The sequence below is a fragment of the Coturnix japonica genome, chromosome 2 (genome assembly GCF_054131305.1).
Source record: "Coturnix japonica strain WE chromosome 2, WE-NBRP24, whole genome shotgun sequence".
Lineage (NCBI taxonomy): Eukaryota > Metazoa > Chordata > Aves > Galliformes > Phasianidae > Coturnix > Coturnix japonica.
In genome coordinates this window covers 69,607,370-69,635,357 of record NC_140664.1, presented here as the reverse complement: position 1 = coordinate 69,635,357, position 27,988 = coordinate 69,607,370, and the positions used below count along the sequence as shown (strand labels likewise).

Here is a 27,988-nt window from a genome sequence, read left to right as displayed (position 1 = left end):
AAAGCCTTGAAATTGGGTCAGGGATATCTTGAACACATCTCTTTCTGAAAATGCATGTCAGCAAAACATATTGAACGTCATAGCTTGTAGTCACTTACTAGAGATTCACTAACACTTGGTAGCTATAACTTCAGAAGAGATCATTCTAAAATGGCAGTCATGAGTACAGGGAGCAAAACAAAGAGTAGGATCACAGCCCATACTGGAAAAGAGTAAACCTTAGCCTGTTCAGGGATCTGCTTGCAAGGATCCTGTGGGAAACTGCCCCAAAGAGAGCAGCTATCCTGTTGAACTTGTTGATTTTTAGGGATGACTTCCTCAAAGATAAAGACTGGTCCACCCCAATCAGTATGAAAGCACACAAAGGCAGCAACAGTCTGGCATGGATGTATGGGTAGCTCTAGATGAAATTCAAATGGGAACAATGCATATACGAAATGGAGATGATGTTCAGTCACACAAGGATGGGATTAGAAAAGCCAGAGATCACCTGCAGTTGAATCTAGAGAGAAATGTAAGAGGCAACAAGAAAAGCTTCCTTAAGAACGTGAATACCAGAAGAAAGATAAAGGAAAATGTGCCCACTTCTGTGTGTGGCAGGAGACTTGGTGACAAAGTACATGGAAGAGGCTGAGACACTAGATACCTTCCTTGCCTCAGAGTTCAGTGGTAAGATTTGCCCTTCAGGATTCTCAAGCTCTTAAGAGACCAGTACAAGACTCTAGATCAGAAGGACTTACCCTACATAGAGGAAGATCAAGTTATGGAGCATTTGAACAAACAAGACATAAGTTCATGGAACCTGTCAGGATGCACTCACGCTTGCCAAGGGAGCTGGCCAAAACTGCTGTGAGGCCACTTGATAATCCATGAAAAGTCATGGTTACTGGGAGAGGTTCCTGACAATTGGAAGAAAGCAGATGTCAGTTCTGTCTCAAAGGGAGTAAGATTAGTCAATTGCAGACTTGTCAACCTCATCCTAACACCGGAGAAGCTAATGGATCAAATTATCCTGAATATGCATATGAAGGACAGAAAGATGTTGAGGAGTAGTCAGCATAGGTTTATGAGGAGGAAGTCTGGCTTGATCAACCTGTTAGCCTTCTACAGTGAGATCGCTGTTGCAGTGAATGAGGTGAGAAGGGCAAATGTTGTTTATCTTGGCTTCAGTAAGGCTCCATAGCATCCTCACAGAAAAACAGATTAAATATGGGCTATGTAAGTGAACAGTGAGGTAGGCTGAGAACTGAATGAACTGACAGACCCAGAGAGTTGTCATAAACAGCACAAAGTCCATCTGGAGGCTAATCATTAGTGGTGAATGGTAGGGTTCAATACTGGACCCCAGAGTTCAACAACCTGATTAATGACCTGGATGATGGAATGTCATACTTTCAGTGACTTCAGGATCCGTGTATCAAACCATGTACCCGTCCACTCTCAGTGCTACATCTGGATGTCCATTTGCTGTCATGCAAATTGTGCTCCAGATGTGTGATCTTGAGCATGTTATCTCTTCCCTTCCTTATCAATTATTCCTTGCCTGGCTGCAATTGTGAGTTTAAGAAAAAGCACAAGGTTTTTTGTTTGTTTGTTTTTTTTTTTTAAATACAATTACAGTTCTGCCACTTGCATGTATAAATGGTTATGCAGTCTTTAATTACAGGAACATTATTGCTACACAAGTCTTTATTTGGTCTGTAGGGTGAGCAGTACTTGTGCTAAGAAGCTATTCAATACTTTGTGTTCTCATAATTCTTTCATGTGCAGACCCAGACCATGTGCATTTATTTGCTTCTTCTTATTATATAAACATTTCTAAAAGATTTTAAGTCAGGAACTTTTTTCAGTCTTCATTTCTACACTGTCCAGAACCTTATCTGTGGCTATTCTCTTTCCTCTAGGATAAGCAAAAGCAAAGTAGTGTTACCATTTCTGTACGTGGAAATTAATCTCTTCTTTTAGCTATAAGCTTATTGCTCGAATACATGCATATTTTTCTGTATCTGGACTTTTTCATCCCCACATCCCTGCTGTCCTCACTCAACATCTGCCCTGCTTTGGCCTTTGGATGTGCTCCCATTCAGCAGGTTCTGGCATGAAGTTTCTTTGCCTGATGGTGACAGAGAGCATGACAGAGGAAAACCACGAAAGACAATCTGAAAGAAGACTGAAGATGAGTTTGTGGTTGAAGTGTATAAGGGACTACAGGTGTAGAGTGTCAAGGGTGGGAAGTAACCTTTTCATCCTGGAAATGGTATACTTTAATGTGGAGAGAGCATGAAGGAAGTGGGGTTTTCCTGCTTTGTCTTGCTGCTCCAAACGACTTTGTTGATTTCGTAGGTTTGGGTCTAATAGCTTTGGAGGTCATGAATGGAGAGGAGGAAGTGAAACAATGTGATTGGAATGGAAGAATTCTGCAGTATGGAGAGATTTGTGTTCCTCTCCCTTCTGTTGAGGCTTAGGGACACACCTGCTGTCCTGCCTGCCATTGGCAAGGCATGCTGAGCACATCTCTCAGCTGCTCCTCACTGTGCATGGGCATGAAGCTCGGCACTGCTGGCTGGCTCCTGAAAGGCATTCCACAACTGCAGAACTGCTGATTTATCAAAGATTTTAAGCAATGCTACAGTTCTGCAGAATGACACAAAAGTTTTCAGCCAAGCCCTGCTTCTGCCAGGGCTAGAATGACCACAGTGGAGGCCTGGAAAGACTTTTAGACATAGAAAGTCTCGGATGAGCAGATAATATTTGCATTATCCAAAAAAGAAATCTTCCTTATCTACCTGAAAAGCCCCAGTGTTGCTGGGTAGCCTCCAGGCTTTCCTCGCTTTGGCATCTATTCAGATAGCTAGACTACATGGAGTGTCAGTAGAAGAAGTCCATTACCTTCCAAGATAAAACACATTTTTCTGAAGGTGTTTTATTATTCTTCTTTTCCTCTGGATTTTCTCCAGACTTTATCTTTCTTAATGTGCAGTGCCAGAATTTGTTTGCAGCACCTCAATCAAGGCCTCTCCAGAGCCAAATGGAGAAGAATTCCCTCCTTTGACATTATACTTATGCAGAATAAATCATATAATAGAATCATAGAATAGCAGAATGGCCTGGGTTGAAAAGGACCACAATGATCATCCAGTTTCAACCCCCTGCTACGTGCAAGGTCACCAAACACCAGACCAGGCTGCCCAGAGCCACATCCAGCCTGGCCTTGAATGCCTCCAGGGATGGGGCATCCACAGCCTCCTTGGGTAACCTGTTCCAGTGCATCACCACCCTCTGAGTGAAAAACTTCCTCCTAATATCTAGCCTAAACCTCCCTTGTCTCAGTTTAAAACCATTCCCCCTTGTCCTATCAGTGTCCACCCTCATAAACAGTCTTTCCCTCTCCAGCATCGTGCTGTTGGGGCAGGAGTCAGAGCAGGGCCCATAGGCAGGAGGAGCACCTCGCTCTTGTACTCGCTAGTGATGGAAACAGGGGATCAAGGGAAAGGATCTCAGTCCACCGAACTCAGCAGCATCATCCCAGATGGGCAACATATCCATTAGGAGCACCGGTGGTGGGGTGGGAGAAAGGGGAATGAAACTTGGGTAAGCGAGGTGCAGCTGGAGGGTGCTGCAGCTGCAGGGCAGGTAAGATAGGGTAGGGTGTGGGCATTTATTAAGCTAAGGGGACACTGAAGTCAAGGAGCTGTGAATAAGTTAAGACTACCAGGAAGGGACAACAGCCTGTGTAGTTGTTGGAGTTAACACAGAACAGAAGGGAAAGGAATACTGCGGTGGCTGTTCTCTTTTGTTTGATAGGAGAAATAAATGCAGTTTCAGGCTGGTTTGAAGGCTTATGAATGTAGAAGCACGAGAGCCTGAAGACGTGCCGGCAGCTTCACCTCGAAACCTCATCTCCAAAACCCGGCTTATTTCTGAGCAAACAAAAGCGAGCATCCAGGCTGCGTACAGCGCGGGAACCCGGCTCAACCACGCGGGAGCCTCATCCCGCTGCCGCCGGCGCCTCTCGGCAGCACCGAGTCGAGATTCCAGCTCACGGCCGACTCCGGCACCGACTCCCCGTGTCGGAGCCCGGCGGTGCCGGAGGGAGCGGGTCGATGGGCGGAGGGGGCGGTGCTCCACGAGGCCCGTCCCCGGTGCCGAGCACGTTGCGGCGGGCGCTGCCGCAGCTGTCAGTGTCAGCAGCCGGCGAACCGGGATCCCGGCTCCTCGGAGGGGGAATCCCCAGACTCGCCCCCGCAGCCAATCCGCGCGCGGCATGCAAATCAACGCCGCGCAGGGCGGCGGCGAACCAGTGGGAAGGGAGAGGGGATGGAAGGAGGCGTCCGGTTGGACGGCGGGGAGGGGTGCGGGGGCCAATGGGGCGGCGGAGCGGGCGGGGCGCGCCCCGGGGGCGGGGTCATGCAAATTTAGTTTGAAAAGAGGGCGGGAAATCCGAGTTTCGCGGGAGGCCCTTGGCGCGTAACCCGTCTCCTTTCCCTTCATTCATTGTCAGCAGCCGCCGCTTCCTGGAGCCATTTTCCAGCCGGCCCCACACAGCGGGAGCGGCCCCGCTCCATCCGCCGCATCTGCCGGCCCCGCCGCCTCCGTCCCCCCCCGGCACCCCTCATCCTGCAGCCGGGGCCCCCCCGGCACCCGCCGCCCCCGGTATTTTGTGCGGGGCCCCGGCATCGAGCAGGAAAAGAGCTGGGAAGGCCGGGGGGGGGAGGGACGGGGGGAGGAGGCGACGCGGCCGCGGGGACGGACCCGGAGGAAAGGATGAGAAGGGGACTCCAGCCGCCGGCCCCTGCGACGCAGCCGCCCGCACCGTCCACGGACTCCAGAGCGGCCTCCGCCGCCTTCCCAGCCCGCTTTGCCGCCGGTACCTTCATCCAGATCCGCAGCACCAGCGCGGCGGCGGCGCCCTGTGTTGTCTCCGCCGCCGCCGCTTCCCAGGCTCCCGGTGCCTTTGCCCCGGCGGCGGACGGCGTCCCGCCCGCCGGCAGCTCGCTGTACTGCACCCCTCACGGACCCGCCGGCAGGACGGCGCTGCTGCAGCCCGCTCTCGGCGGAGGCGGAGGCCGCCCCCCGGTAATGTTCCCCCGTCCCCGCGGGAGGGTGAAGGGGACGGCGGGGAGCAGCGCCGGGCGGGCCCTCTTCCTGCCGCCGGCCGGGCTCGGGGCGGGGGGCGAGGAAGGCAGAGACGGGGCTTTGTTGTAATAAACTTTCCTGACTCCTTCCCGCCCCCCGCTCCGGGCCGCCGCGCCGCTGCCGGGTCTGACTGAAAGGAGAAGGGGGGAAAAATATAATAATAGAAAAAGAAAATAGAGATAAGAGAAAATCAGGGACAAAAAATAGAAATCACCCCCCCAGCCGCGTCCCGGCGTACAGAGCCCGAATCCAGCGCCGGGAGGGCCCCGCTCGGCCGGGCCCGCGTCCCCTCCCTTCGGGGCCGGGCAGGCTGGGGGGCAGGGGGCCGGGCCGCGCCGTGCCCCGCCGGTGTCTCCGCTTCACCCCCGGAGCCGCCGGTGACGTCTCGCACACGTGCGCGGAGGCCGCGGCTGTGACTGGGAGCCGGGCGGGCGGGGGGGCCGATCCGAGCGGGGGAGGGGGACGCCGCTTCCTCCTCCTGCCGCCGGCCTGGGACAGCCCGAGAGCCGGCCGGCCGCCCCCGGCCCCGGCCCGCCGTCTTCGCCGCAGCCCTCGGAAATGCCCCTCCAGCAGGTCAGTGACTCGCGGGTCGGCGGCGGCGCGCCTCCGCCCCCACGGCGGCCCCCCACCCGCCGCCGCGACCCCCCCTCGCCCCCTCGGACGCCCCCCACCACCCCCTCCTCCCTCGTTTTCCCCGGCCCCCCCCGGCAGGGTTTCCTTTGTCCTCGCTTTTTTCGGGTGCGCGCTCGGCCCTCGTGGGCTCCGCGAAGTTGCAGAGTGGGGGGCGGGGGGGGGGCGCGGGGAGCTCCGGGGTTCCCCTTCCCGCGTTGCGTCTCAGACTCTCCCGTTCGGGCCGGGCTGTCACGGGTGGGGGCCGAGCTCTCCTCACCTGCCCGGCCCGAGCCCGCGGTACCTGCTGCACGCGGCCCGGCCGCCGGCTGCCATGCGGGCCAGTGCCCGCTAGGGCCGGGCGAGGTCACCGAACGCGCTGCGCGGCGGCGCCGAGCAGCGGGTGCCGGAGCGCGGCGGCAGCGCTCACCTGTCAGCGCTTCTGTCCCGGGAGGGCAGACACCGGCCTGGGCATCGCGGGGCCCGGCTGCCGCCCTCATCTCAAGATGCTCGTTGAGACCTCGGCGGTGTCCCGCGCTCTCGGAGGCGACTCGGGCTTCTTTCGTGGCAGCTTTCTGCTGTTGTTCCGCACTGGGATAGCGGTGGGAGTTGGGAGGCAGTGGGGTTGAGGCTCAGCGCATCCTACCTGAAGCTAATGAGGAGCATCCCTACTGCAAAGGACAAGTGATCCTTTGGTGCACAGTTTATCTGAAGGATGACTAGTGTCAAACAGGCTTCTTCTTCAAGCTGCTTTGCAAATATTTGTCTTTCCTGAGCAATGGCTGTGTTCCTAGAAGATGGTACTAAGGGCAGCAAATGTAGCAGAGTGATTCTGGGAGAACAGAGGTGCAGGTGTTTTGGGAATGGTGCTGATGTTGTAGGGGACTTTTGCAATTTCGCTTCAGTGAGTGCTATGAGATCCTTAAGTTTAAGTTCAGTGTGTTTTTGTTATAACTTTCACCTCTTTAATGGGGAGAATTCTCTGTTGTGGAACCTAGGCAGGTTGATTCCTTGTCTAAAGGTTGTGGAAGCAAGGTGGTGATTCTGGGCTCAGTCCTCAAGAAGTTCTCACCAGCTCTGAACAAATGAAATACATCTCCACAGACCCCTGTGTTTGCTGTGGGGGAGAAGTGGGGTGGGGAAGGAGTAGAGTGGTCTGTCTGGCGGTATCTCCAGCCTCAGGTTGGCACCCTCCCAGGGCGATAAGCAGCCTGCAGCTCATGCCAGGAAGCTGTGCATCCTTCTGCATCTCAACAGCTGTGCTCCTGTGAGTGCCACTCTTGGAGCCGTGTTGCTTTGCCACACGCCTGTCTTTGGGGAAGTCGGGCTGAAGCATCGTGGTGCTCTGCCTTCTTCTGCTCTGCAAAGAATGGCCAAAGCTCTTTCATCTTCCTGGCAGGGAGACAACGCAGCCTTTTAGCAGTTCTCCGACTCCCGTCTCATTTTTACCAAATCTCACAGATGATTTTCTGGGACTGGAAGATGAGGGTATTTTCCTGGTTGTTCTTGGCTGAGCTGTTTTGGGATGTCAAATACTGAGAAGAGTGAGAAGCTGCTGGGTGGTTGAGGCAGCAAACTCAGATGAGCAACGCTGGTATAAATTTAGCACTTGATTTAACTGAACTACAAGTACTGCATGGAGATCCTCAGCAGAAATTAAGGCCCCACTATGCAAAAGACAATAAGGATAAGTCTAAAATTTGTCCAGCACACCTGTGCTGGTTTGGGTTATGAAAATACTCTGTCTTTGCAGATGTAACTATTCTGGTAACCCACCCAACACTTCCAAATATAAACTGTGGTGTAAGTGGAAAGGAGGCAGTATGGCAGGATATAGTTGAGGCTACTCAGAGAGGTGTTTATACCAGCAAAATAAAAAGTTCATTTTGCCAAAGTATGCTGTTTCCCCTTCTGGGAGTTTGTTAGTTACTTTATCTATGATTGTGTAAGCATAACCGTGCTGGAAAGGCCTTGAAAGGTAGCCTAGACCATAACAACAGGCAGCTTCAGCCTCATAGAGACGCCTGTTTGCATTCCTCCATTTCCCAAGCAGGCATTTCAGCACTGTCCCCATCCTGGTCCTTGTGTTGCTGCCTGTTGTGACAGCTCCTGGGACCAGGAGCTCACCAGACTTTGTACTAGGGGAACTGAGGTTGTGACTCAGGCTACCCGGCATATTCAGTGTCAGGGACTTTTTTCATGATTCTTGCAGAGGTGATAGAAGGTGTTGCTAGATATAATTGAGCCTCTGCCATAGCTACAGCACAAGCAGTAATGAAGAAGTAGGCCTTGCAAAGGTGTCAGTTTGCACTCCTTGGGTTCTGGAGCAAGCCTAAGCTGCTGTCTGTGGAGGCAGGGTGAGTCCATCCAACAGGTGCATGCTGCAGTAATGGGCAGGGGTCCTGTAATCCTAGAATCATAGAATGGACTCACAAAGATCTCTGAGTCCAGCCAGCTCCATTTCCCTCCCTGGTGCTGCTTTCCTTCTGCCAACCCAAGGGCTCCTCAGGCTTTCTGGGGCAGCATGACTTGCCAGCTCACTGGAAAACTAGCCCTAACCAAAATACATAAATAAAAGTTTTCTGCTGGGCAAGCAGGTTGAACCAGCTAAGGGAAGAAGGTGTGGTGAGTGTCAGGGACCATCAGGGGAGGGAGGTGGCTGAGAAGAGGGCACCAAGGTAGAAGGAGAGCAGCAGGAGTATCAACACCATACCATTTCTAGATATAAGGAAAACATACATTATTTTTTTTTCCTCAGAGTGTGGTGAAGTACAGATTGCCCAGAGAGGCTGTGGATGCCCCATCCCTTGAGGTGTTCAAAGTCAGGTTGGATGGGGCCTTGGGCAGCCTGAGCTGGTGGGTGGCAGCCCAACCCACAGCAAGGGGTTTAGAACTAGATGGTCTTTAAGGTCCCTTTCAACTCAAACTATTCTGTCACTCTATGATTGTGATGGCTGCAAGCTCAGCTCCTCATGAGAATGTGGCTTGTGTGAGAGAAATATATGTTTGCTGAGGTACCCCCACAATGCTGTTGCTGGCGTTGGTTTCTCTCTTGATGTGAGAAAGTCACTACCATTTGCAAATCACGGTATTTAAAAATGGAGCGACTATAAATGAAAGCTGCTCAAAATGTTTCTAATTCAAATAGTGTAGAATTTCTTACTGTCTTTGGGTTATGAAGATAAGCCTTTAAGAAGAGGGCCATTTTCTTAGCCATGAGAAAATGTTTAAATTGAGACACCACCCACATGTTAAGTCCTTTTTAAAAGGGGCTAAATCCTCTTAACAAGAATATCTTTAGAGAACTTCTGTGGCCTTTAGATGACATGAGCTCTGGAGAGGCTGGTTCGGCATACTTCAGAAGGGGGCAGGAGGATTTACATTTCCAAACTGAATACTTAGCACCTCTCTGCCTTTCTGGTGGTTTAGAAAGCACCTCTTCCTGCCTCCTTCTCAGCAAGACACAGCTGGAATGGGAGAACAAGGGGGGTAATACCTAATCTTCTACATGTTGGTTATAGGAGTAGGCTTAATAGAACATAAATACTGAAGAATTATTTAAGGCATGGGAGAAAAACTTGGAAGTGGAGTAAAGGAAGTGGGCAGTTAATTAGTAGCTTTTCTTTATTTTTGTGGGAATAAGAAGCTTTGTCTGTCGAGAAGGGATCGGCACTTTCATATTCAGACCTATTTTCATATTCCGTTGGTTGATAGTTTCTGTTTATGAATGCTAGTTTGGGGCCTTTGCTTTTGGAATAAAATGCATTTAAATCAAACAAACTCCCATAACTCTCCTCCAGGGGCAAACTGCTTCTTAGCCCAAGGAGGTACCACATAGGCTCTTGATACAGCTATGTGAGGAGTATTCAAAGAGGTATATCTTGGTTGCCCAAAGTGTGCCTGCGAGCATCTAGTGCAAAACAGGCATCCAACCCAAACTGTACAGGAATAGCTGGTAGCTTGTTGTGCTTGTTGCTGGTGGATTCACTCTCTAGAAGAATTAAGCTGTGTTGGTGTAGCTTTGTCTGCTCTGGAGCTGCTGAAGTACAGTAGGTTTATTTCCCCACAGTAATGACTTCTGGAAGGTTTCCATGAGCAGATGAGCCTCTCAAAATGCTTTAGTTTTCCCAGAAAAAGCAGTCTTGCTTTTCCCTTCTTGGTCATCTCTGTGGCCTTTCTTTGCCCTGTTGCTGGCCCAGCAGTGTTCTTTTCTCTTCTCCGTGCTTGGGAGCATCCAGCTGCTCCTTTAGGTTGGTGCTCTGCTGCTTGACTGGGGTAAAATATCTGGCTCTGATGGACACTAAGTCTGACATAAATTAGGTACTGGGAATGTGTGACCCAAGATGGGTTGAGTGAGATGAAGGAAGTTGAACTTTCCCATCTGGTAGTGTTAAAGTGTTAAATCAGCCCACCAGTCCTTAATTTTCAGAAGTCAGTCTTTTCTGTTCTCATAATGACAGGTCATTTCCTTGTGCCACCAGCCTGCTTGGCAAAGATCGGATATGGGTCACGTTAGAGCCAGATAGTTTTTCTGTAGAGGCTGCTTCAACTGATCAAACTATTGAAGATACTTTATTTCCCTTCGTTTTATCCAAGGTACTTTGTTGCTGTCTATAGTTACAGTGTTTCTGTCTATAGTTACCTTCTCCCTGCTAAAGCATTCTAGATTGTAACTTCTCCTGAAATGAAAGCCCTGTGTGCAAAAATAGAGGTGCCCTTTTATAGAAGAATTGAATGACTATCAACAAACATGTCTTTTAGTTACGAGTTCATATTTGTGATGTTCTTGTGGATTTGTTGGCTTTGGAAGAAGTTTTAAAGACGTGGTAGGCAACTTTGCAGGCCTAGCAGGAGCCGGAGACCCCTTCAGAGTCAGGATGTCTCACAAGGCCTTACCCTCTCCCTAGAGTATGCAAGGAGGTGTGGAGCAGAGGGGGTTGATTGTGCCTGTTGCAGTAATTGGCTCATTAGAAAGACCACATCTACCTCTGTGCGGTAGATGGGGGCAGAAAGGAGAAGAAAATTGAGTAGCATCTTTCCTCTTTGGAGCCCCAGTCCTGTGGGGCCTAGTGTGTGTGTGTGGGAGAGGAATTCAACTTTCCTCTCCTTGGATAGGAATTGGGTAAGAAATGAAGATGTGAGCTTTTTTCTGGTAGCAACAGACTTTAGATATGACTGCTTCAGATTTCACTTCTGGTGGCTGTAGCTTTTGGTCCCAGGGTTAATTTACTGTGCTGGCCAGGTTGCCCACATAGAGTTACTGTTGAAGATGCTGAAAGGCTGTCACCCAGCAGTCCGAGCACTGGCAAACTGAGTAGTAGGTTAAATGTGTGGGTTCTGTGGATGATCTTACTACTGCCAGAGATCTTATAAACTGCCAGAGAGCCCTGCAGAGTAGGAACAGTGCCAGCTTTCTTCTGTCTGCCCATCTTGGTGCTAGCAAGGAGAGGTAGGAGAGTGGCTCAGGCTTTAATCCTTGATGAGGGATTTCAGAGGAACATGGAGAACTTGCAAAATGACTTCAGTTTGGACAGGCTTCTTGTAGTGATGATGGTAAGTTAGATCCAGCCCTGTTCAGAGTGAGGCTTCAGTGTATGGAAAGCTTCTCTTTGTGTCACTAAGTCTTTGGATTTTACAGTCTCTGCAAATAATCTCATTCACAGCTGGCAGCACTGTGGGTATATATGGTGGCAACTATGGTACTTACAAGTGACTAAGTTTAACTTGAGGCTTTGTTTTGGCTGGCAGAGTTAATCACTTTCTGCATTATTTTTCAACAGCAGAACTCTGTTTGCTCCATGGGGAGAATAAACCCCCTCCTCCTTCCTGTGTCAGGGGCTATGGGGTGTGAGAGGAGGGGACCATCAGTACTTCCAGTGCTGGGCTATACCCGTGCATGAGGTACTGCTGATGCACTATTTGGACTCTGCTTTAATTTCAGTTCTGTCTTCTGTTTGAAGGCAGACTTGGCAAAATTGCCCAATTTATCACATCTTTAAAAGAGCACTATTTTACTTCTGTTTCCTTCAAGTAAGTTGGTCCAAAACCGCATTTGGAAGTGCTATACCTGGCATGGATGCCTGCTGAAGTACTATGCTTTCTATTTGGATGCTGCTATAAGTTGCTGGATCTCATGGCTTGCATGGAGTTCTTAATGCCTTTTGCGCACATCACTGAGCTGTGGTAAATATTTTTGTTTGCAAGTCCAGTAAAGAGGGACGACAGACTTTGACTAGGTGTTGAAGCACATACTGAAAATCGCCTCTGCCTTGTGGTAGGAGTGTACTGCTAAACACATGTTAGCCTTCCTTTCATATTTTGTAAATAAATCTTAATTGTGTTGTTAATTGTTTTTAAAAAGAACTTGCTTAATAGAACATGTTTTGTGTGTCCTCTCCTTCTTAGGAATATGAATCGCTGTTGACCTGACTTACTGTAGTGGGACTACTAACCCAGAGTCACTGCTGCAAGTATGTGTGCTATGGCTTTGAGACTTGGTGGGCTGAAGGTCTTTTGCCTAAGACCAAACTGGGGTAGAAACATGCAACACTGAAGACAACCTTTTTAGAATCAGTCAGGCATCTTTTTTTTTTTTCTTTCCTTTTTTTTTTTTTTCTTTTTTTTTTTTTCCTCTGTCATCACTGTTAGGTGGGCAAGATTGACTTTTATTTGTTCTATGGAGGATATCAAGAACCCACCTCTTGAAGTCAAACCAGTACTGGTTTCTTCACTTTAAGTAGGAAATGTCATCTGACCACTTTAGTTTGCTTTCAAGTCTTCATCCAACTTGTATGTGGCTGCATCCAAGCATGGAAGTGTCCGCTGCCATAGGACCTCACGTTCACATGCCCCACTTGACAGACCTAGGATGTGATTTTTAGGAAGATACTGAGTGCTTCCTGTGATGTTCAGTTACATGACTGCAGACTTTGGGTCCATGATTCCTTGAGCTTTATATGAACAAGCCAATATTGAAAGCAGAATCTGCTATTATTTTGGTTTTCACTTTTATATCTTGAACATGGAATTTTGTAGTCACATCGTGTACAGGCTACAAGCTGTTAATTGTTTTGGAGAGATCTGTGAAAACTCTTAGAAACTATGTGAACAACTATTTTTGGTAAAAATAAATTGCACTGGGAAACATGATAACAGGAGGTGTCTGCTCAGCCTTGGCTACTGTAGCTTCAACATTGCTACTACTCAGTTTTGGTGTGTGTGTTGGTTAATGGATGAGTAGATTCCTAAAATAATTTTCATTAATAAACTCCTTGAAAAACTTTCTTCTTTTTACAATACTTTGCTGGTGGAATTTTTTTCTGGTTGCTGTAGAGCAGTTGGTTCAAAGGTTCTTGCATGTTGTGTAACATGCTGCTAGAAAGGGGGTGGAAAGAAACTCATTGGCAAACTTCCTTCCTTGTTAATTAAGGTGACATTAAAAGTCTCTGGTTTAGAACTCAATGGTGGCCATCACCAAGCAGTGCAAGAGTTGAGTTATAACATGTCAAGTCTGTTGATGCACTCTATTAGTTCTTACCAAATGCAACTAGCTTAATTTTGGTCCTGCTGCTTAGTTAGAAGATAATACTAAAATTGGAGCTCAGTAACAGATACTGCTTTTTCTGCACATCACTGAATCCACACTGTATGATTTTGTGATTTTTGCACATCTTTAACTGCAGATGCAACTTCAGAGTGAAATAGTTCTCAGTAGGGCAAATGTAATGCACTCTGTGTGATATTTAAAGCTTTTGAATTTGCCTTGCAAGTTCAGCAAAAAAACTAGCACATAGGCTTCTCTACATCCCTCCTACCTATGCTTTCATTTGAGAGATGTCATCTGTTGAATTTCAGGTCTGAAACTTTAAATAATATTAATAATGACCTCTCGGCCTGGTGTTTGTATTGGTGTATCACCTTTATTTTGATGGTAGGCTTGGCTTTTCTGGCACAATGTAAAATGTAAATACATGAATATGAGATAATGTAAAATGGTGTCTGAGCAGAAAGGGTCTTTTCTGGTGCCCTGTGTGGAATGATGATTCCTGTGTATGAGGTTGTCTACTCCGCAGTGGAAAATACAGGTTTTAAAGAGCTAGCTTTAAGATTTTGCTGTGTTCTTTACTTCTGTAACCTGGGATTTATGTCAGTCTACTTTTAATGTCTGCTGGTTTTAAGTCATTTTATCCTAACCAAATGCACTAGAACTGGAAAGATAGGTAATTACAATGTTCTTAGTGATACTAGTAGCCTAATACTACTGTCTTTGCTACTTGTTTGCTTCTACTGCTAACTCTGGAATTAAACGGTAATTACCCTGCATATACGCTTGTTGTATTTTGACTTGCCAGTGTAGTGTTTTAGGCAGCGTTGGTCCCACACATTGACAGTCAGTTTTTTGTCCCCATACAGTAAGCTAGTTCACACTTTGTCTAATGTCATCACATAGTGGGAATTGATGTTGGTTACGGCTCTCACAGTAGGCTTTTGTTTAGCGATATCTGAAAGCTGTCTTGTTGGAACATGCTGCTTTTATCAAGACTATTGCAATGAGGCCATTATCCTCACTTATGGTGAGCATAGATATTTGCAGAAATTCTTATAATATTGCTTAGTAAGTGCCATTCTGGTAAAGAGCGGCAGTGACCGCGTGATATGGAAATAATAGCAGCGATGGCAGCCCCACAGCAGCAGGGTGTTATCTGTAATTGCACACTGGGAGAAGAGGGTGGGAAGGAGCCCGGCTCAGGCAGAAGGAGGGAGGAGATCAGGCCTATCGTGAGCACGAATAATGCTGGGTGTCAGTTCTGCAGAATGAAGTTTTACTTTTCATAGTAAGGCATTTATCAAGCAGCAGCAAGTAACCCCGATACAAATTGCTGTATAATAGTTCTGCCCCTCATTATTAGTTTGAATACACGGTGTCTGTAGCATCAGGATGTCTCTTACAAGTTATGTAAAACTGCGAGTCAGATAAGAGGAAGCTGAAACTTCACCACCCCAATGTAGTGCTCTCTTTAAGCACAAACCACTTCAGCCAGCAGAAAACTTACTACTGGCGGCGGGGGCAGGGAAGGCTTTAAAATTATAATAGCATTTTCACTGCTGCTTTGTTTGACTGGTGGGTATTTTGCTGGTGCTGGTATTTATTTATTTATTTATTTATTCCCTCAGGAACTGAGAGTCAGAAAAAGTTCCTTATGCAAAAAGCAGCTTCCTGGAAGCATAAGAAAGTTGCACATTTTCTTCCTCTGGTTCTTAATCATAAGAGCTGCCTTGATGATTTTTCCCACCTCAAATTAGCGGTTTATTTATAACACGCTAATGTTCTACATGCCCATCAGTATTACTGCTCTGTCGTGCTGAGCTGAGAATTGTTCTCTCGAAAACTGACACCTCAAAGACTGCATAAAGGAACGGAGATCATAGGGGAAAAAAAAATCAAGTGGCTTCTGGTGTGACTCGGGTTCATGCTTTGTATAAAATTGCTTCCACTTTCTTGCTTATTTCAGATTCTAGTCAAGTTTTTCTTGCTTTTTAAGTTTTATTTGTTACTTAAAAAGGAAAAATTGCAGACCATTGCACTTTGGCATCCTCAATGCCCTTTTATTCCTGTTGAAAATTTTCTCTGTGATCATCCTCTGCAGTTTGTCACCAGCTCCTTCTGAGATTGCAGGCAGAGGGGTGAGAAACTTCAGAGGGTATTTCCCCCCTTCTCAGGGCTCTCACAACCACCATTCTGCAACTATGCATCTGCAGCACCTTTGCGGGAAGCTGCTTCCAGGCCAAAGGGTTCACAGTGATCACCCAGTGGTCCTCTTTATAGGAAGACCGAGGCACAGACCATAGAAATTAGGCATCCTGTGCATGGAGAAGGAAATGGCAAAGTAAAAACCTGTTCCATCAGCTGCCATGCTTGGAGCCATGTTTTTTGTTTTTTTTTTCCTAGAGATATTTGCAAGAAATGCAGTAAAGCAAAGTACCAGATCTCTTTGTGATGCCCAGTATTGTTTGCTTGGGACCTGCTCTTGGGCTTGTAGCTTGAAGAATGCTCTGGGGGGCTGGACCTCATTGTGGCCTTCCAGTATTTACAAGTACTTACAAGGGAGTTTACAAACAGGAGGGCGACTGAATTTTTTAATGGTCTGATAGTAATAGGACAAGGGGGAATGACTTTATAAGAAGGGAGGTTTAGGTTTGATGTTAGCAAGAAATTCTTTACTCAGAGTGTTGTGAGGCTCTGGTGCAGACTGCCCAGAGGAGTTGTGGATGCACCATTCCTGGAGACTCTGAAGGACATGTTGGATAGAGCCCTGGGCAGCCTGATATACTGGGTGGTAGCCCTGCCCATGGCAAAGAAGTTGGATATAGATGACCTTTAAGGTCCCCTCTGCTCTGTGATTCTGTTCTCTAAGAAAGATCTTCATGCTGTTGCACACCCTGGGGCACTGAAGCCCTTGCCTTTTATTATCTTAGTTACCTCCTGCTATAATTCAGTGTATATCAGAGAGGAATGCAGCGGTAGTAAGTGAGTTACATGCAGCTGCCTAGATGTTAAGCTTGGGTACAGTTTTCTGTGGACAGAAACAAGTTTAAAAGCATAAAGTGATAAAACTAAGAAGACTTTTATTTTTATTATTTTTAGTTATTATTATTACTATTTTTAATTCCTAGGCAGAAACCCTCTGTGCTGTGAAGGGGTATGTATCAATAGGGATTCCACAGACAGACATATTTAAAAAATAAAATAAAATAAAGAAAAAAGAGATGAAGAAAATAAGGCTTGTAGGCAGGCACATTTATTCAGACAAAGACATATGTTCAGGACACTATCCTGAGAGTGGTTTATTTCCTTCAGAATTATGGAAGAGGCTTGCTAGGGAAATTAAGATGCTTTCAATTATCCCACCTCTTAAATAATTTTGTAAGAGTGATGACCATCTCCTTTCTTTTTCCTTCTCTCCCACTCTTGGATAATAATCAAATTAGCAGTCAGTCAAAGCAAGCAAAAAAGTGATTGTTCTCATCTGCGATGCAGAGACTAAGACACACTCTTTCTTTAAGGCCTGAATCAGGTATTTCTGCCCTAAAGTGAACTGGGAGTTACTGAATCATTCAGTGTTTATTAAGGAGGGATTAGAATTTCAGCCTTTTCTTCACCCTTCAGATCTATGTAGTTTTTGTTTTCTCAACGGTCTTTTAGCAGTTTTGATGGCCTCAGTGACATTTTGAACACCTTTCCCTACTTCCCCTAATGGGAGAAGCAACACCAATTGTACCAGGCAAATGTTATCTCTGTTGCTAGCACTTCATTTGAAGTGGAGAAATGTGTCTTTCCCAGCCATTCTAAGAGCTCAGTTGTCTCGGTGTGTGAAAAGCAGCCCCCAAACTTCCCGAATAGGAATTGAGAAGAAATGAATGTCATTGAGACCTTGCAGGGAGAAAACTCCAGGCACCTTTGAGATGTTAGAGTGTATCTAGTATACTATATCTAGCTAAAAATATCAGATGCTCAAGCTGTCTTGGTGAACTCTTCAGCGCTAAAGCCCTGCTGGAATGGAAGAAGTGAACAGATCTTGAATGGTTTTAAACTTTTTGAACTTTGTATAGAAGTGCAATAAACATGAATTGCGACATAAGAAAATAAAGCTTTTTGCCTATTGAAATCTGTGCTCTCTTATGGGTTATATGGTCCTGATGTGCCTAGCACAATAGGGGCAGCCTGAATGCCCATTGGAAGGCTTTTTTTTCCCCCCCCATGAATAGCTGTTATGAGATACTCTGTCCTGATTCAGCCTCCAAATCCTCTGATACAAATAGTACAAAGTGTATCACTTGAAAGTAATGCTAAACACCTTCTACAAGTATTTTCACCCTTCTCCCTGGGTGACAAAGATGCTACTTTTTGTTGTCTTTATGATTCTGGCACTCATTTGAGTGTCCTTCCATGGCTACAAGGGGCTGCAGGGCATGAGCCCCAGCACAGAACAGCTGTAATATCTTTCTGAGTAGGAATCTGGAATTAAGAGTGAATGGATGAAGAGTAGAGCTACACAGTCTGCTCTTTGAATAGAAATATGGAGTATAATTTAGAGGATGCATTAGACTGAGCTGAGGGAGTAGTGCTGGTTAGGACTGATGTAGCAGCAGTCTTATGTGGGGGATATCTTTGTGCACATGTCACTAGATCTCCCTATTGGACTCAAAGTAGGGCTGGAGCTCTTTTGGTAGTAATATCAGCTAATGCCATGAATAGCCATTTCCTTCTTGTGCATAATTGCATAGAGTGGAGAAACTTCAGCCTTCACTTAGTTGGCTCTTGCTGTTAGAGGCAGAGCTGAAACTGAATTTCTTGAGTCTACTTAGACTGCAGTCACATGTCTGTGGTGTCCTGAGCTGATTCTTCTCTGCAGAAAAACAAGGTATATGCATCTGCAGTTCTGGGGCGTGTGACCATTAACTGGGAGTCCTCAGGAGCACTGGAAGGAGGTGTGTGCTGGGGATCCAGAGGTGCTGCTGTTGTCTCTCCTGTTTGACTGGCTGCTTGCCTCTCCTTTGGTAGGGTGAGTTCATTACAGTCCTTTCACGGGGCATTTTCATCCAAACTAGTTAGTTCAACAGATCTGCAGCTTGGCATTAAGATCTTTTTCCTTTAATAATTTGAGCCAGCAAGGTGATTCTGGTTAAAAACAAACAAAGCTCCCCACCTTTTAGAGCTGCAGCATGGAATTTATTTACATGTGAACATGAGCCAACATGCATTTCCAGAGCTGTGATACAGCTGAACCACAGTGGAAATCTGGAACCTTACCGATACTGCTTATAGGAAGTTTGGTTCCCTGCATTTAACCACAAATGTGGTTAATCTCAGGAGAGGCAATAACAGAGAGAAAGAAAGGTGGTAGCATTTGATTACCCTGATTCTCCTTGATTTCTGTTGTGTATCTGATGGATGAAACTCTAACTATGTGAACAGTGATAATATTGCTGACTAATGGTTCCCGTTTCTTCCTTGTTGCACTTTGAATTTGTGGTAGAAATAGCAAGACTTGTTTTCAGCGTGCTGAATTCAATAGTCAGGTGCTATGATTAAGCAGTTGTGCTGCTTGTTAAACTGTTCGGTATTACTGAAGAAAATAACACACAGGCAAGGATTAATTACCACTCCAAGGTCCTTTGGGCAATCACTAGTTTCATGCTCAGACTGAGATGCAAAGGCATCATTGTGGCAGGGATCTGCAGCTGTGAGCGAATGACAGAGGTCTTGGTGATGTTCTTCACCAGCTCGCTCCAGACCAATGTGTTCTAGAAAGTGAAATACAATACTCTGATAGTCAGGGTAAACCTAATTGCCTCCTGGGCTGGGAAGGGAGGAAAAAAGTGAACAGAGGATTGGGCCAGTGCCCCTGGGAATGCTTCCCATGAGGGAAAGGATTTCCTGGAGTGATGCTGGGAGGTGATCCAGGCTGGCAAGGAGCAGGCTGCTCAGCCACGCCCTCTGTCGTAAGCACTGTGCCCGTGTCCTCAGCTATAACAAACCATGCAACGCTTTGCTTCTGCAGCAGACCAGGAGCCTCGCTGCGTGTACGTGTCCTCAGCATCTCCTGGAAGCGGTGGAGTGCATAACAAGAAGCCAACAGATGGCTCCTCAAAGGAATAGGCGGCTTTTGTGCCATTGCTTACTGCTTAGGTTACCGAGTGCCGGCAGCTGCTGGCGCTTGGCCAGCAGTGCCCAAGGACTGAAGCTCCCTCCCCATCTCCAGCTTTCAGATTGTAAAGGCTTTGGGGGCAGCTTAGGAGCTTTGTGAGCATGTGGAGAGAACATTGCTACAGTCTTTTCGGTTCATGGGGGAAGCCTATAGTTGCTTTAAATGAGAATCAGTGTTTCCTTATCTCTGTGTTTGCACCGTATCTTGTGCCCTTGGCCTCCAGTCGGTGATGCCCAGGCTACATTTATTTTAATTACAGCCTGATGACTTGCACTGAAATAAGTGAAGTTATATGTGTAGTTGTTGCCTAGGAATCATGTATGTAGGGTGAGCTTGTAATACTGGAGGCCTTTTCTGGTCATCGCTATCAGGAAATTTCTTCTTCCAAGGAAGGACCATCTGTGCTGCTTTTACAGGTACTGTCACTCAATGCAGGACTCTCACAAGACAGATTTTTAGCAGAGGAAAGTTAAGGTATCATGGTTTTGAACAAGAGGACATGGAATCATTGGAGGTATCAGTCAGGATGTCTTTAACTGCCCACCACTGCAGTTGAGGGTCTTACCTCACGTGGATTATAAATGTGGAGCTTTTGGTCAGATTAGTTGTTAAGGAATGCTAGTTGTATGGGGCGTTCATTGAGGAAGGTTGAGTTTTGTGGCTGCACTCACAGCATGGTCTCCCATTTCCTATCTAATGGAACAGTGCAGCTGTCCTACATGGAACTGAGTGTACCCACAGCATGGCTGATTCCAAACTGCTGTAGAGTTCAGTAAGCAAAACACTGTGCAGAACTTCATCTTCATCTTACGTTACAAGGAGGTGTGTTGTTGTGGTTGGTGTTTGGAAGGCAACCTCCACCTTTAAAGACAACTAGTGTGATGTTAATGAACTAACCAGCCCTAGAGACAGCCTGAAACCATAGGGCTGCAAAGCAGGAGTTATCCTTTTAATCTGTTATCTAATTTCAAACGTAACTATTTTGTTATCGATTACTTCAACAAGAACATTCAAATGCATTTATCTCACAATCCTTCTGCACGTTGTGCACTCCTGGGAGCCTCTGTTCTCTCCAGAGCATCTGCCAATGTTTCCATCTTTCCCCGGATACTTCTTTCAGCACTGTTGTGTATTTAAGCACATGTAGGACAGTAAAATGTGAAAGCTATGTAGCAATCTTATTTATTTTGGGTTATTTTAGTGGTTTTTTTAAACACAAGAAACACTGTAACTCTGCCATATTTAAAATATTTGATTCAGTAAAATATATTTACCTGAAGTAGATGCAAAATTTCCACTTTGCCATGGAACGCATATGGCCGTGCTGCAGAATTCGTTCCAGGTGAGCACAGAGCCTGTGAGGCCGTGCCAGTGTGAAGTGTAAGGAGGGAAGTCAGGAGTAAGAAGAGACTCGCTGCTGTTGCCAACAGGCTCTTTTTAAAGGAGGAGAAGTTATAGATGTCAGGGCATGACAATACTGTTTCTTATTGTTTCATGCTCCTGAGATAGACTGATGGCTGACAAAGTGGGATTCTTGCAGGATTGTCTTGAGAGTTCTTTTGTTTCACCTTAGTTAGATAAGAGCTTGCAGCCTCAGATAGTGAATTGTTGGTAAGTTTTAAGCTGTATTAATCTTACCCTTACAGTTTGATATCATTTTTAGTTAAAGCTGGGATAATAACTAATGTAGAAAACGAGAGGTTTGCTGATGGGGGCTTCCAATGTCTGTTCTGAATTATCTTACCCTTCCTCCTGCTGCTTAGAGAAGTCCACCCTATCCATGTACTGTTGAGAAAAGCCATCATACACTGGCTATTTTTGAAGCTATTCCTTTCCATAATTACATGTAACTTTCATAAATCTGGATGGAAAGATCGCGTAAACTTTGGGAGGGCTCATTTGATCTAAATTTAAGGATGTCTAGTGTCCAGTTGTGAAACTCTATTTAAGTTTGCTCTACCTACAGCTGCTCCAAGAGGAGAAGGATGAAATGGAGAGGCTGGAAAGTATATGTGTGAGAAGGAAATGGTGACTCATAAATGAAATTGCATTTGAAAGTGGAAAGGATTGAGGTTTACTGATCAAAAGAAAGAGAATTCTTGTGAAGAAGGTACAATTAAATCAGGAGATTGTTTATCTCCTGAATTAATTAAGGTACATTTCTGGAAGAACCAACGAGCCTGAATTGAATAGATAATTTTAAAGTAGGAAATCTATTTAAGAGAAAGGATTCTTTTTAGGGCAGTCTTTAATAAGTGATATTTATGTGCTAGATTCCACTGGAAGACTTTGCAGGCTTTTGGAAAATCCCATTTAGCTGTCCATTGCCTATGGAATAGTTTTAATGACTGCATGGGTATACAGCAAAGCAGGCAGTAGGAAGGGAGATTTCAGATTTGTTCTGACATCCCCAAAATTTGGGACATCCAACAGACTTGAAATGAACCTTTCTCTAGGGTTTAAGTAGTACGCAATTGGAAGACTGGAATTCTTCTGTACATGGAACTGCAAAAGCTGCTTGTTCTGTTTCTTAAAATATTTACCAGCAGTAAAGATAGCCAACTCTTTTTACCTTCACCCTACTTCTTTTCCTAGTTTTCTTAATCACCAACCAAAAGTTAAAAGATAACAAAGGTGTAGCTGTCTGCTATGCTAATGAAATTGTTATAGAGGGTTTCTGATTTCTGTAAAATATTTGGATTTTAATAATATAGCACTGTCAGTACGGCATTAGATTAAAAATTGGCTAGGTGACAGATTAGGAAATGGGACCTTTTGGCAGGTTCCAGTGAGTATTTGCATTAGTTCCAATACTGTGGTAGGCTTTCATCTTTGTCCCAGAAGTAAACAAAAAAACTGTTACTGATAGTAATCGCTAGCAGAATAGTAAACGATAATGGAATTCTCACAACTTGCACTGTAGGCACACTCAAACACACTGCGTCTTTAATACAGCCAAAGGCAAAGTTGTAAGCCAGCAAAGAGGGAATGCAAGCTATGCTTTATGAAAGAGTGCCTGTATCCTGGAAGGCAGCACTTCTGAAAAGTCTGGAGTTGACAAGCAGTCGTGCATGAGTTTCCAGTGCAGTGGTGAGGAGTGATGGGACATCCTGGGATGGACGTAAAAGGAATGGGAAAGGGGATGGTTTGCCTTAGTAAACAGTATAGCCTGTACTATAATAACATCACAATTCAGTGCTAGTATCTCTAAAGAGAAATATTGAAAATTGAAGATGATGCTAAACAGGGTTTTAAAAGTTATTTGGGTTCTGAAGGAAATACCTCACTGTGCAATTTGCACAGGGGTATTTTGACTGATAGGCAAGATAAAAAAAAATCATGAGGAGTGGTTGATAAAGCTGATGGTTGTGCTGCATTTCAGAAGGACCTTGATGGGTTGAGAAAGTAGCTGGCAGGTACCTGAGAAATTCAGGTAAGGAAAGTATGAAGTCCAGCTTCTGGGAAGGAACAGCCCCAGGCAGTAGGCTCTATTGAAAAGCAGCTCTGCTGAAAAGGCCCTGGGGAGACCAAAATTACCAGCAACAGCAAAGCAAACGAACAACCACTCTGGCTGCATTAGCCATTGTATCACCAGCAGGCAATGGAGAGTGATGCTTTCTTTCTGCTCAGTGCAGGTCAGATGTATCTGGAGTGCTGGGTCCAGTTTGGGATCCTTAGTACAAGGGAGACATGGATGTACTGGAGTGGGTCCATGAAAGGGGTTACCAAGATGATTAGGACTTCAAAGTATCTGACATACAAGAACAGTCTGACAGAGCTGGGACTGCTTAGTGTGGATAAGACAAGGCTCAGGGAGATCTTATCACTGCACACAGACATTCAACAGGAGGGAAGAAGATGGAGGCAGCCTCTTCACGGTGATGTTCAGAGACATAAAAGGAGGTAATGGGTGCAAATTGAAATACAATAAATACCGTTAAAATACTTGAAAATGCTTCTTTTCACAGCGAGAACAATTAAATTTTGGAATGGGCCTCACCAAAATGTGGTGGAGTTTCTGTCCTTTGAGATGCTCAAAATGCACCTGGATTCAGCTTGACTAACCTGCTCAAGTTGCCCCGCTTTAAGTAGTGAGGGTGAACTAGATGGACTTGAGAGATCTCTTCCCATCTCAGCTGTTCTTCAGAGTGACTTTCAGCATTGTTGAATATAAGCACTTCACTGACTCGCTCTTGAAACTGAAACAATGCAGACTTGAAGTGGTGAGAGCAACTGTGTTCATGGCCCTTTCTAACAGATAGTTGCTCATTTGGCTTTCCTATAGGAGATTCTGAAATTGCCTGGCAATCTCCTCCTGTCCTTGGCTAAAAGGTGGTTTCATGTTACTAACTGCATAGCAACTAGTTGAAATCTAGTGGTTTGCGATGTGTAGAAGGTCATATTGTAAAGTATATTTGATCAAAGAATGTGTTAGAGAGAAAATGCAATTTATGTATTTATTATTTTCATTTTAAAATTTCAGACTTCAGGATAGTAGTTTTTTTGGTTTTTCTGGATAAGTCATCTCAAGGTAATTAGATTAGAGAATACTTAGTAAAAATGATAAAGTAAGTGAAGTGGATAGATCATGTCTTCCGGTTCAGTTTTTTTACATGTCCTTGCTTGACTCTATGGCCCAAAATGTTCCGCTTCACCAGAGCTAAAAGGGATCGTTTTTTGAAATACACATTGTAATATGCAAAAGAAAGCAACGTTCACTTATTTTCCCCAATAAATTAATTCCCCATGGTAGTAGCACATCTGTGCTGAGTGTTGTCTTGCAAATTAGGCTATCACATCAGCTTTTTAGATTGCTGTGTCCATGGCATGAGAGAATTTACTCAGATGTGAAAAAGAAAATCATGTAGTCTCTCAACACTCATTCATTTTTTCTCATGCAGATTTTGTCATCTTTTCTTTTTCTTTCTCCTTCTTTTTTTCTCTTTGCCACTGGGAGTAAGCATATCTCACTGTTTGAACAAAATAATTCATCATTATTTTGCCAGCACTCTTGAATTGTTCTGATCCCCACTGTTATAAGATATTGCTGAGGTAGGATGTTGTTTATCTGTTCTTTGTGACATTACACGGAGTTTAAAATGTTAAAAACTCTGCTATCTTTGTGCCATCTACTACCAAACTGGCTGGTGAAGTAAGGGTATATACAACAGCTGCCTATTTTGGCATGGTGGAAGTAGGCCTAAATTTTAGCCACCCATGTTGGGTGGAAATCAGTTACGTGTGTGGGCAGAAAAACATACTGGAAGGAAATCTGGTGGCCTTATTTGCTCCTGATCTGAGATGAGTACTGGCCATGAGTGGGATCTACATGTTGCTGGTCTCTGTGGTTCTCTCCTCTCTTTGTGTGCTGTGTTTCTGTGACTCTCTGCTGATTTGGACCCTCCTTTGTGACTGCTTTTAGGAGTAGTTTCTTTTGGATATGTAAACTGTGTTTCCTGTTTCATGGGCACTTGTTATTTATTTTTGTTACTCTGAGGTTCAGTATATGGGAGAGTTTATTGTGTTAACTTCTTCAAGGTTGATTAAGGATTTTTCTTTTGGTATGTGATACCAGTCACTTTGTTTAAAGAACTGCTCCTAAGTAACTATTTTAAAGTGGCCTGTCAATCTCTTCCTGCAAGCTGCAGTATATTTTAGGGTTTATTTGTTGGGATTTCCTTGAAGTGAGATGGCAGAATGCCTCCACAGTTTAGATGACTTGCAGAACTACCCTACATTACAGTCTGTGCTTAGAACCCTATGTTATTTCTCAGTGTGTGTCTCTGGGCAGTGCCTCATCGAGGTCTGTTGTCTCTTGAAATGTTTTGTCAACTTTCCCAGTGTCCTTTGGAATCTATCTACATATATATTTTTATCACCCTAAAAGGACTCAAAGTACATTTATTACTTTTGAGGTGTATAGCTGCATGCTTTTATGCTTGTATGGAGGTAGGGTGAGGAAGTACTTCTAAACAAAAGGTTTAACTATTTTAGATCTGACTTCACATAACTAATTAGAATAATTGAACAAGTAGTTGGATGTACGAACTGTCGTGCCTCAGGCAGTGAATTAAAAATACAGAGTCAGGGTTATTGCTGACTTTTTTTTAAGAGAGGATTTTTCTCCTTTGAGGGAATGCATGAAAACTCAACGCTTCAGCTGATGTGGGTCTTAATATTTAAAACTTACTGCCTTTTAGTTTGCAGATCCCTGCTACAGTTTCTGAAGTGTTTGCATGTGGATGGAGGTGTTCCATCAGAAATGAATGGAGGAATTAGTTGGCTCCCTTTAAGCCCACTGTCAGTAGTAAGTAAACCAGCATAGTCCTTCAGTACTCTGCTGACGGAACTCTGTAGGGTGTCTGATGTGGAGTGCAAGAAGGTTTGGTGTTTTGGGATGGGGACCTCTTGAAGTGCAGACCTGTTTGGGCAAGAAATCTTGCACTCTAAAAACATCATTGGTACAATTCCTCAGACACAGTTCTCTCCTTTATGCATTCTGCATCCAAGGAAAACAGAGCTTGAGATTCTGTGGCTTAGGTTAGCAATTCAGTGAGCAAACCTTGTGATGCAAGCCCATCTTGCATAATTACAGTGCGTCTACTCTGAGTTTGCACTGGTGTAGCTGTGCAAGGGCTCCTTCCTCTTTCCCTGAAAAGTACAGAGCCTCTTCATTTTCTAAGTATTAAATCTCATTAATTCTGTCATCCTGGAGACTTTTGTGACTGTGTTCTACATCAGTGATCTACGAGTAAAGATTAAGTATCATCCTTATCATTCTTTTACTATACACACCTAGTATTTTAGATCTTCTTTAGTTTCCACTTGTGCATCTAGTACTATCTGGCAGTTATGGGAATTTCCTCCAAGGATGTTCATCCCAGCCTATTCTCCATGTCTCTTAATGTCCTTCCTCACCACTCCCAGGGCTTGTTTGCTGAGCAGGTTAATTGTAGACAATTTGATTGTCGAGTGATAGAGTGAAAGTTACTATTTTCCAAGTGTTTGTGCTAATTTTTGCAAGTAGAGTGAAAGCCACTCAATGGCATGAATCCAATCTTACTTTGAAGTTAATGACTTTTAACAGAGGAAAAAGTACTTTAAGAAGATACTCAAATAAAAAAGGTAAAATGCTCTTTAGAACATATTTTGAGAGAATGATTGCTTTGCAGTTATTTTTCTTTGGGCCAACCTTGCAATGATGCAGAAGATGTATTTCCCTTGTCCCAGTTCAGCAGTGCTCTCGCCAATCAGAAGCTTTAAGGTAATGCAAAGGTCTGAAATATTGCAAGCAGCTCTTCAGCCAACTGGAGCATTAGTGTCCTCCACTATGTGAATTTAATCAATTTCTTGTTTGGTTTTATCTTTCTGTGTATAAGTGTTTGTCATTGTAGTTGTTACATAGATACGTAATTGAAAGAGATTATATGCAGCTGGTCTTTTGTCACGTCTGGCCCTACTGCCAATATGAAAGTTCAGTGGCAGGCCTACTCTCTTCAAAAGATGTCTGTGGAGAGAAATTACTGACATGATCTGCAACTGAAAACCTCTCAGCCTTGGCCAGGAGGCAGCAGTTTTGCTGTTTCTTGGAACTGGGTGTGCACAAGCGTATGGTAGTTCTGACATTGTTGTGTAGGCCTGGATTGATGTTAAAGCCTGCTAGGCCTGGCCACCACAGTCCTAGCACTGGGAGCAATGAGGGGGATCTGCCTGCACCTACCCACCCCAAAACTTACATCCAGGATTCCCCTGTGAAATGCTGATTTCTATGTAAAAGTCACAGCTGTTTGTCAGTACGCTTTCTGGAGGTTTTGTCTCTAGAGCTTCCACTTAACCAGGCAGGTGCAGTGGGATGAAAGAGCAGTTATTGCATTGAGCAGTTTTCAGGATTACTCAGAGACAGGTGTGCTCCTCACCTTGGCAGTTTAAGCAGTTGAGATGAAAACTGGGTGGAGTTTCCTGAAAATAACTTTTCATATTTCAACATGAAGTGGTAACTGAAGTCTTCAAGTTTAGTATAGTGAAAAGCCATTGCTTCCAGTAAGAAGTCAGTAAGAAGTAATTGTTTCATATTGGGTGGAAAAAATTGCAATAGAGAGATTTCAGATGATTCATTTCCTATGCAGCATAGGTGTAATTCTGTTGAGGCTTGAAACGTGGTTTATGCTTTGGTTTATTTCTTGCACAACCATTATATTGTCCTTCCTGATCTAGTGTGAAAAAAAGTATAAAGTGCTGCACCATCGTGGGAGATAAATAACTGTGTATTTTGGCAGGGGTTAATGTGCTGAGCTCAGGCCTGGCAGTGCATAGGCAGATTCCATGGCATTGAAGCAGACTGAGGAGCAAGAAAATGGAACAACTTCATACAACTTCTGCTGACATTCATTGCATTAGTGGTAGTGAACGTGAGATGATACCCTGACTTTCTGGCAGGTCAGCTGCCTCAAGGTGTCAAGATGAGAATCAAAGAATGGTAGTACTCCAAAATTGCAGTTCCTCTCTGAAGAAGGTGCCCTACTAGCTGTAGGTCA

At 45.1% G+C, this 27,988-nt stretch overlaps 1 protein-coding gene across 2 annotated transcripts in view; it reads left to right on the top strand.

The window, feature by feature from the left end:
* Positions 1-4,457: 4,457 nt before the first annotated feature.
* The window catches only part of E2F3 (E2F transcription factor 3), a 40,849-nt gene continuing 17,318 nt past the window's right edge, over positions 4,458-27,988 (top strand). The window contains exon 1 of one of the 2 annotated variants that reach the window (XM_085540132.1): positions 4,458-5,076. In XM_085540132.1, coding sequence (XP_085396258.1) covers positions 4,765-5,076 — 312 coding nt within the window. In that variant the 5' untranslated portion in view covers positions 4,458-4,764. Of the gene's footprint in view, positions 5,077-5,545; positions 5,710-27,988 lie in introns of those variants that run through there. The other variant, XM_085540135.1, reaches the window with a different exon arrangement.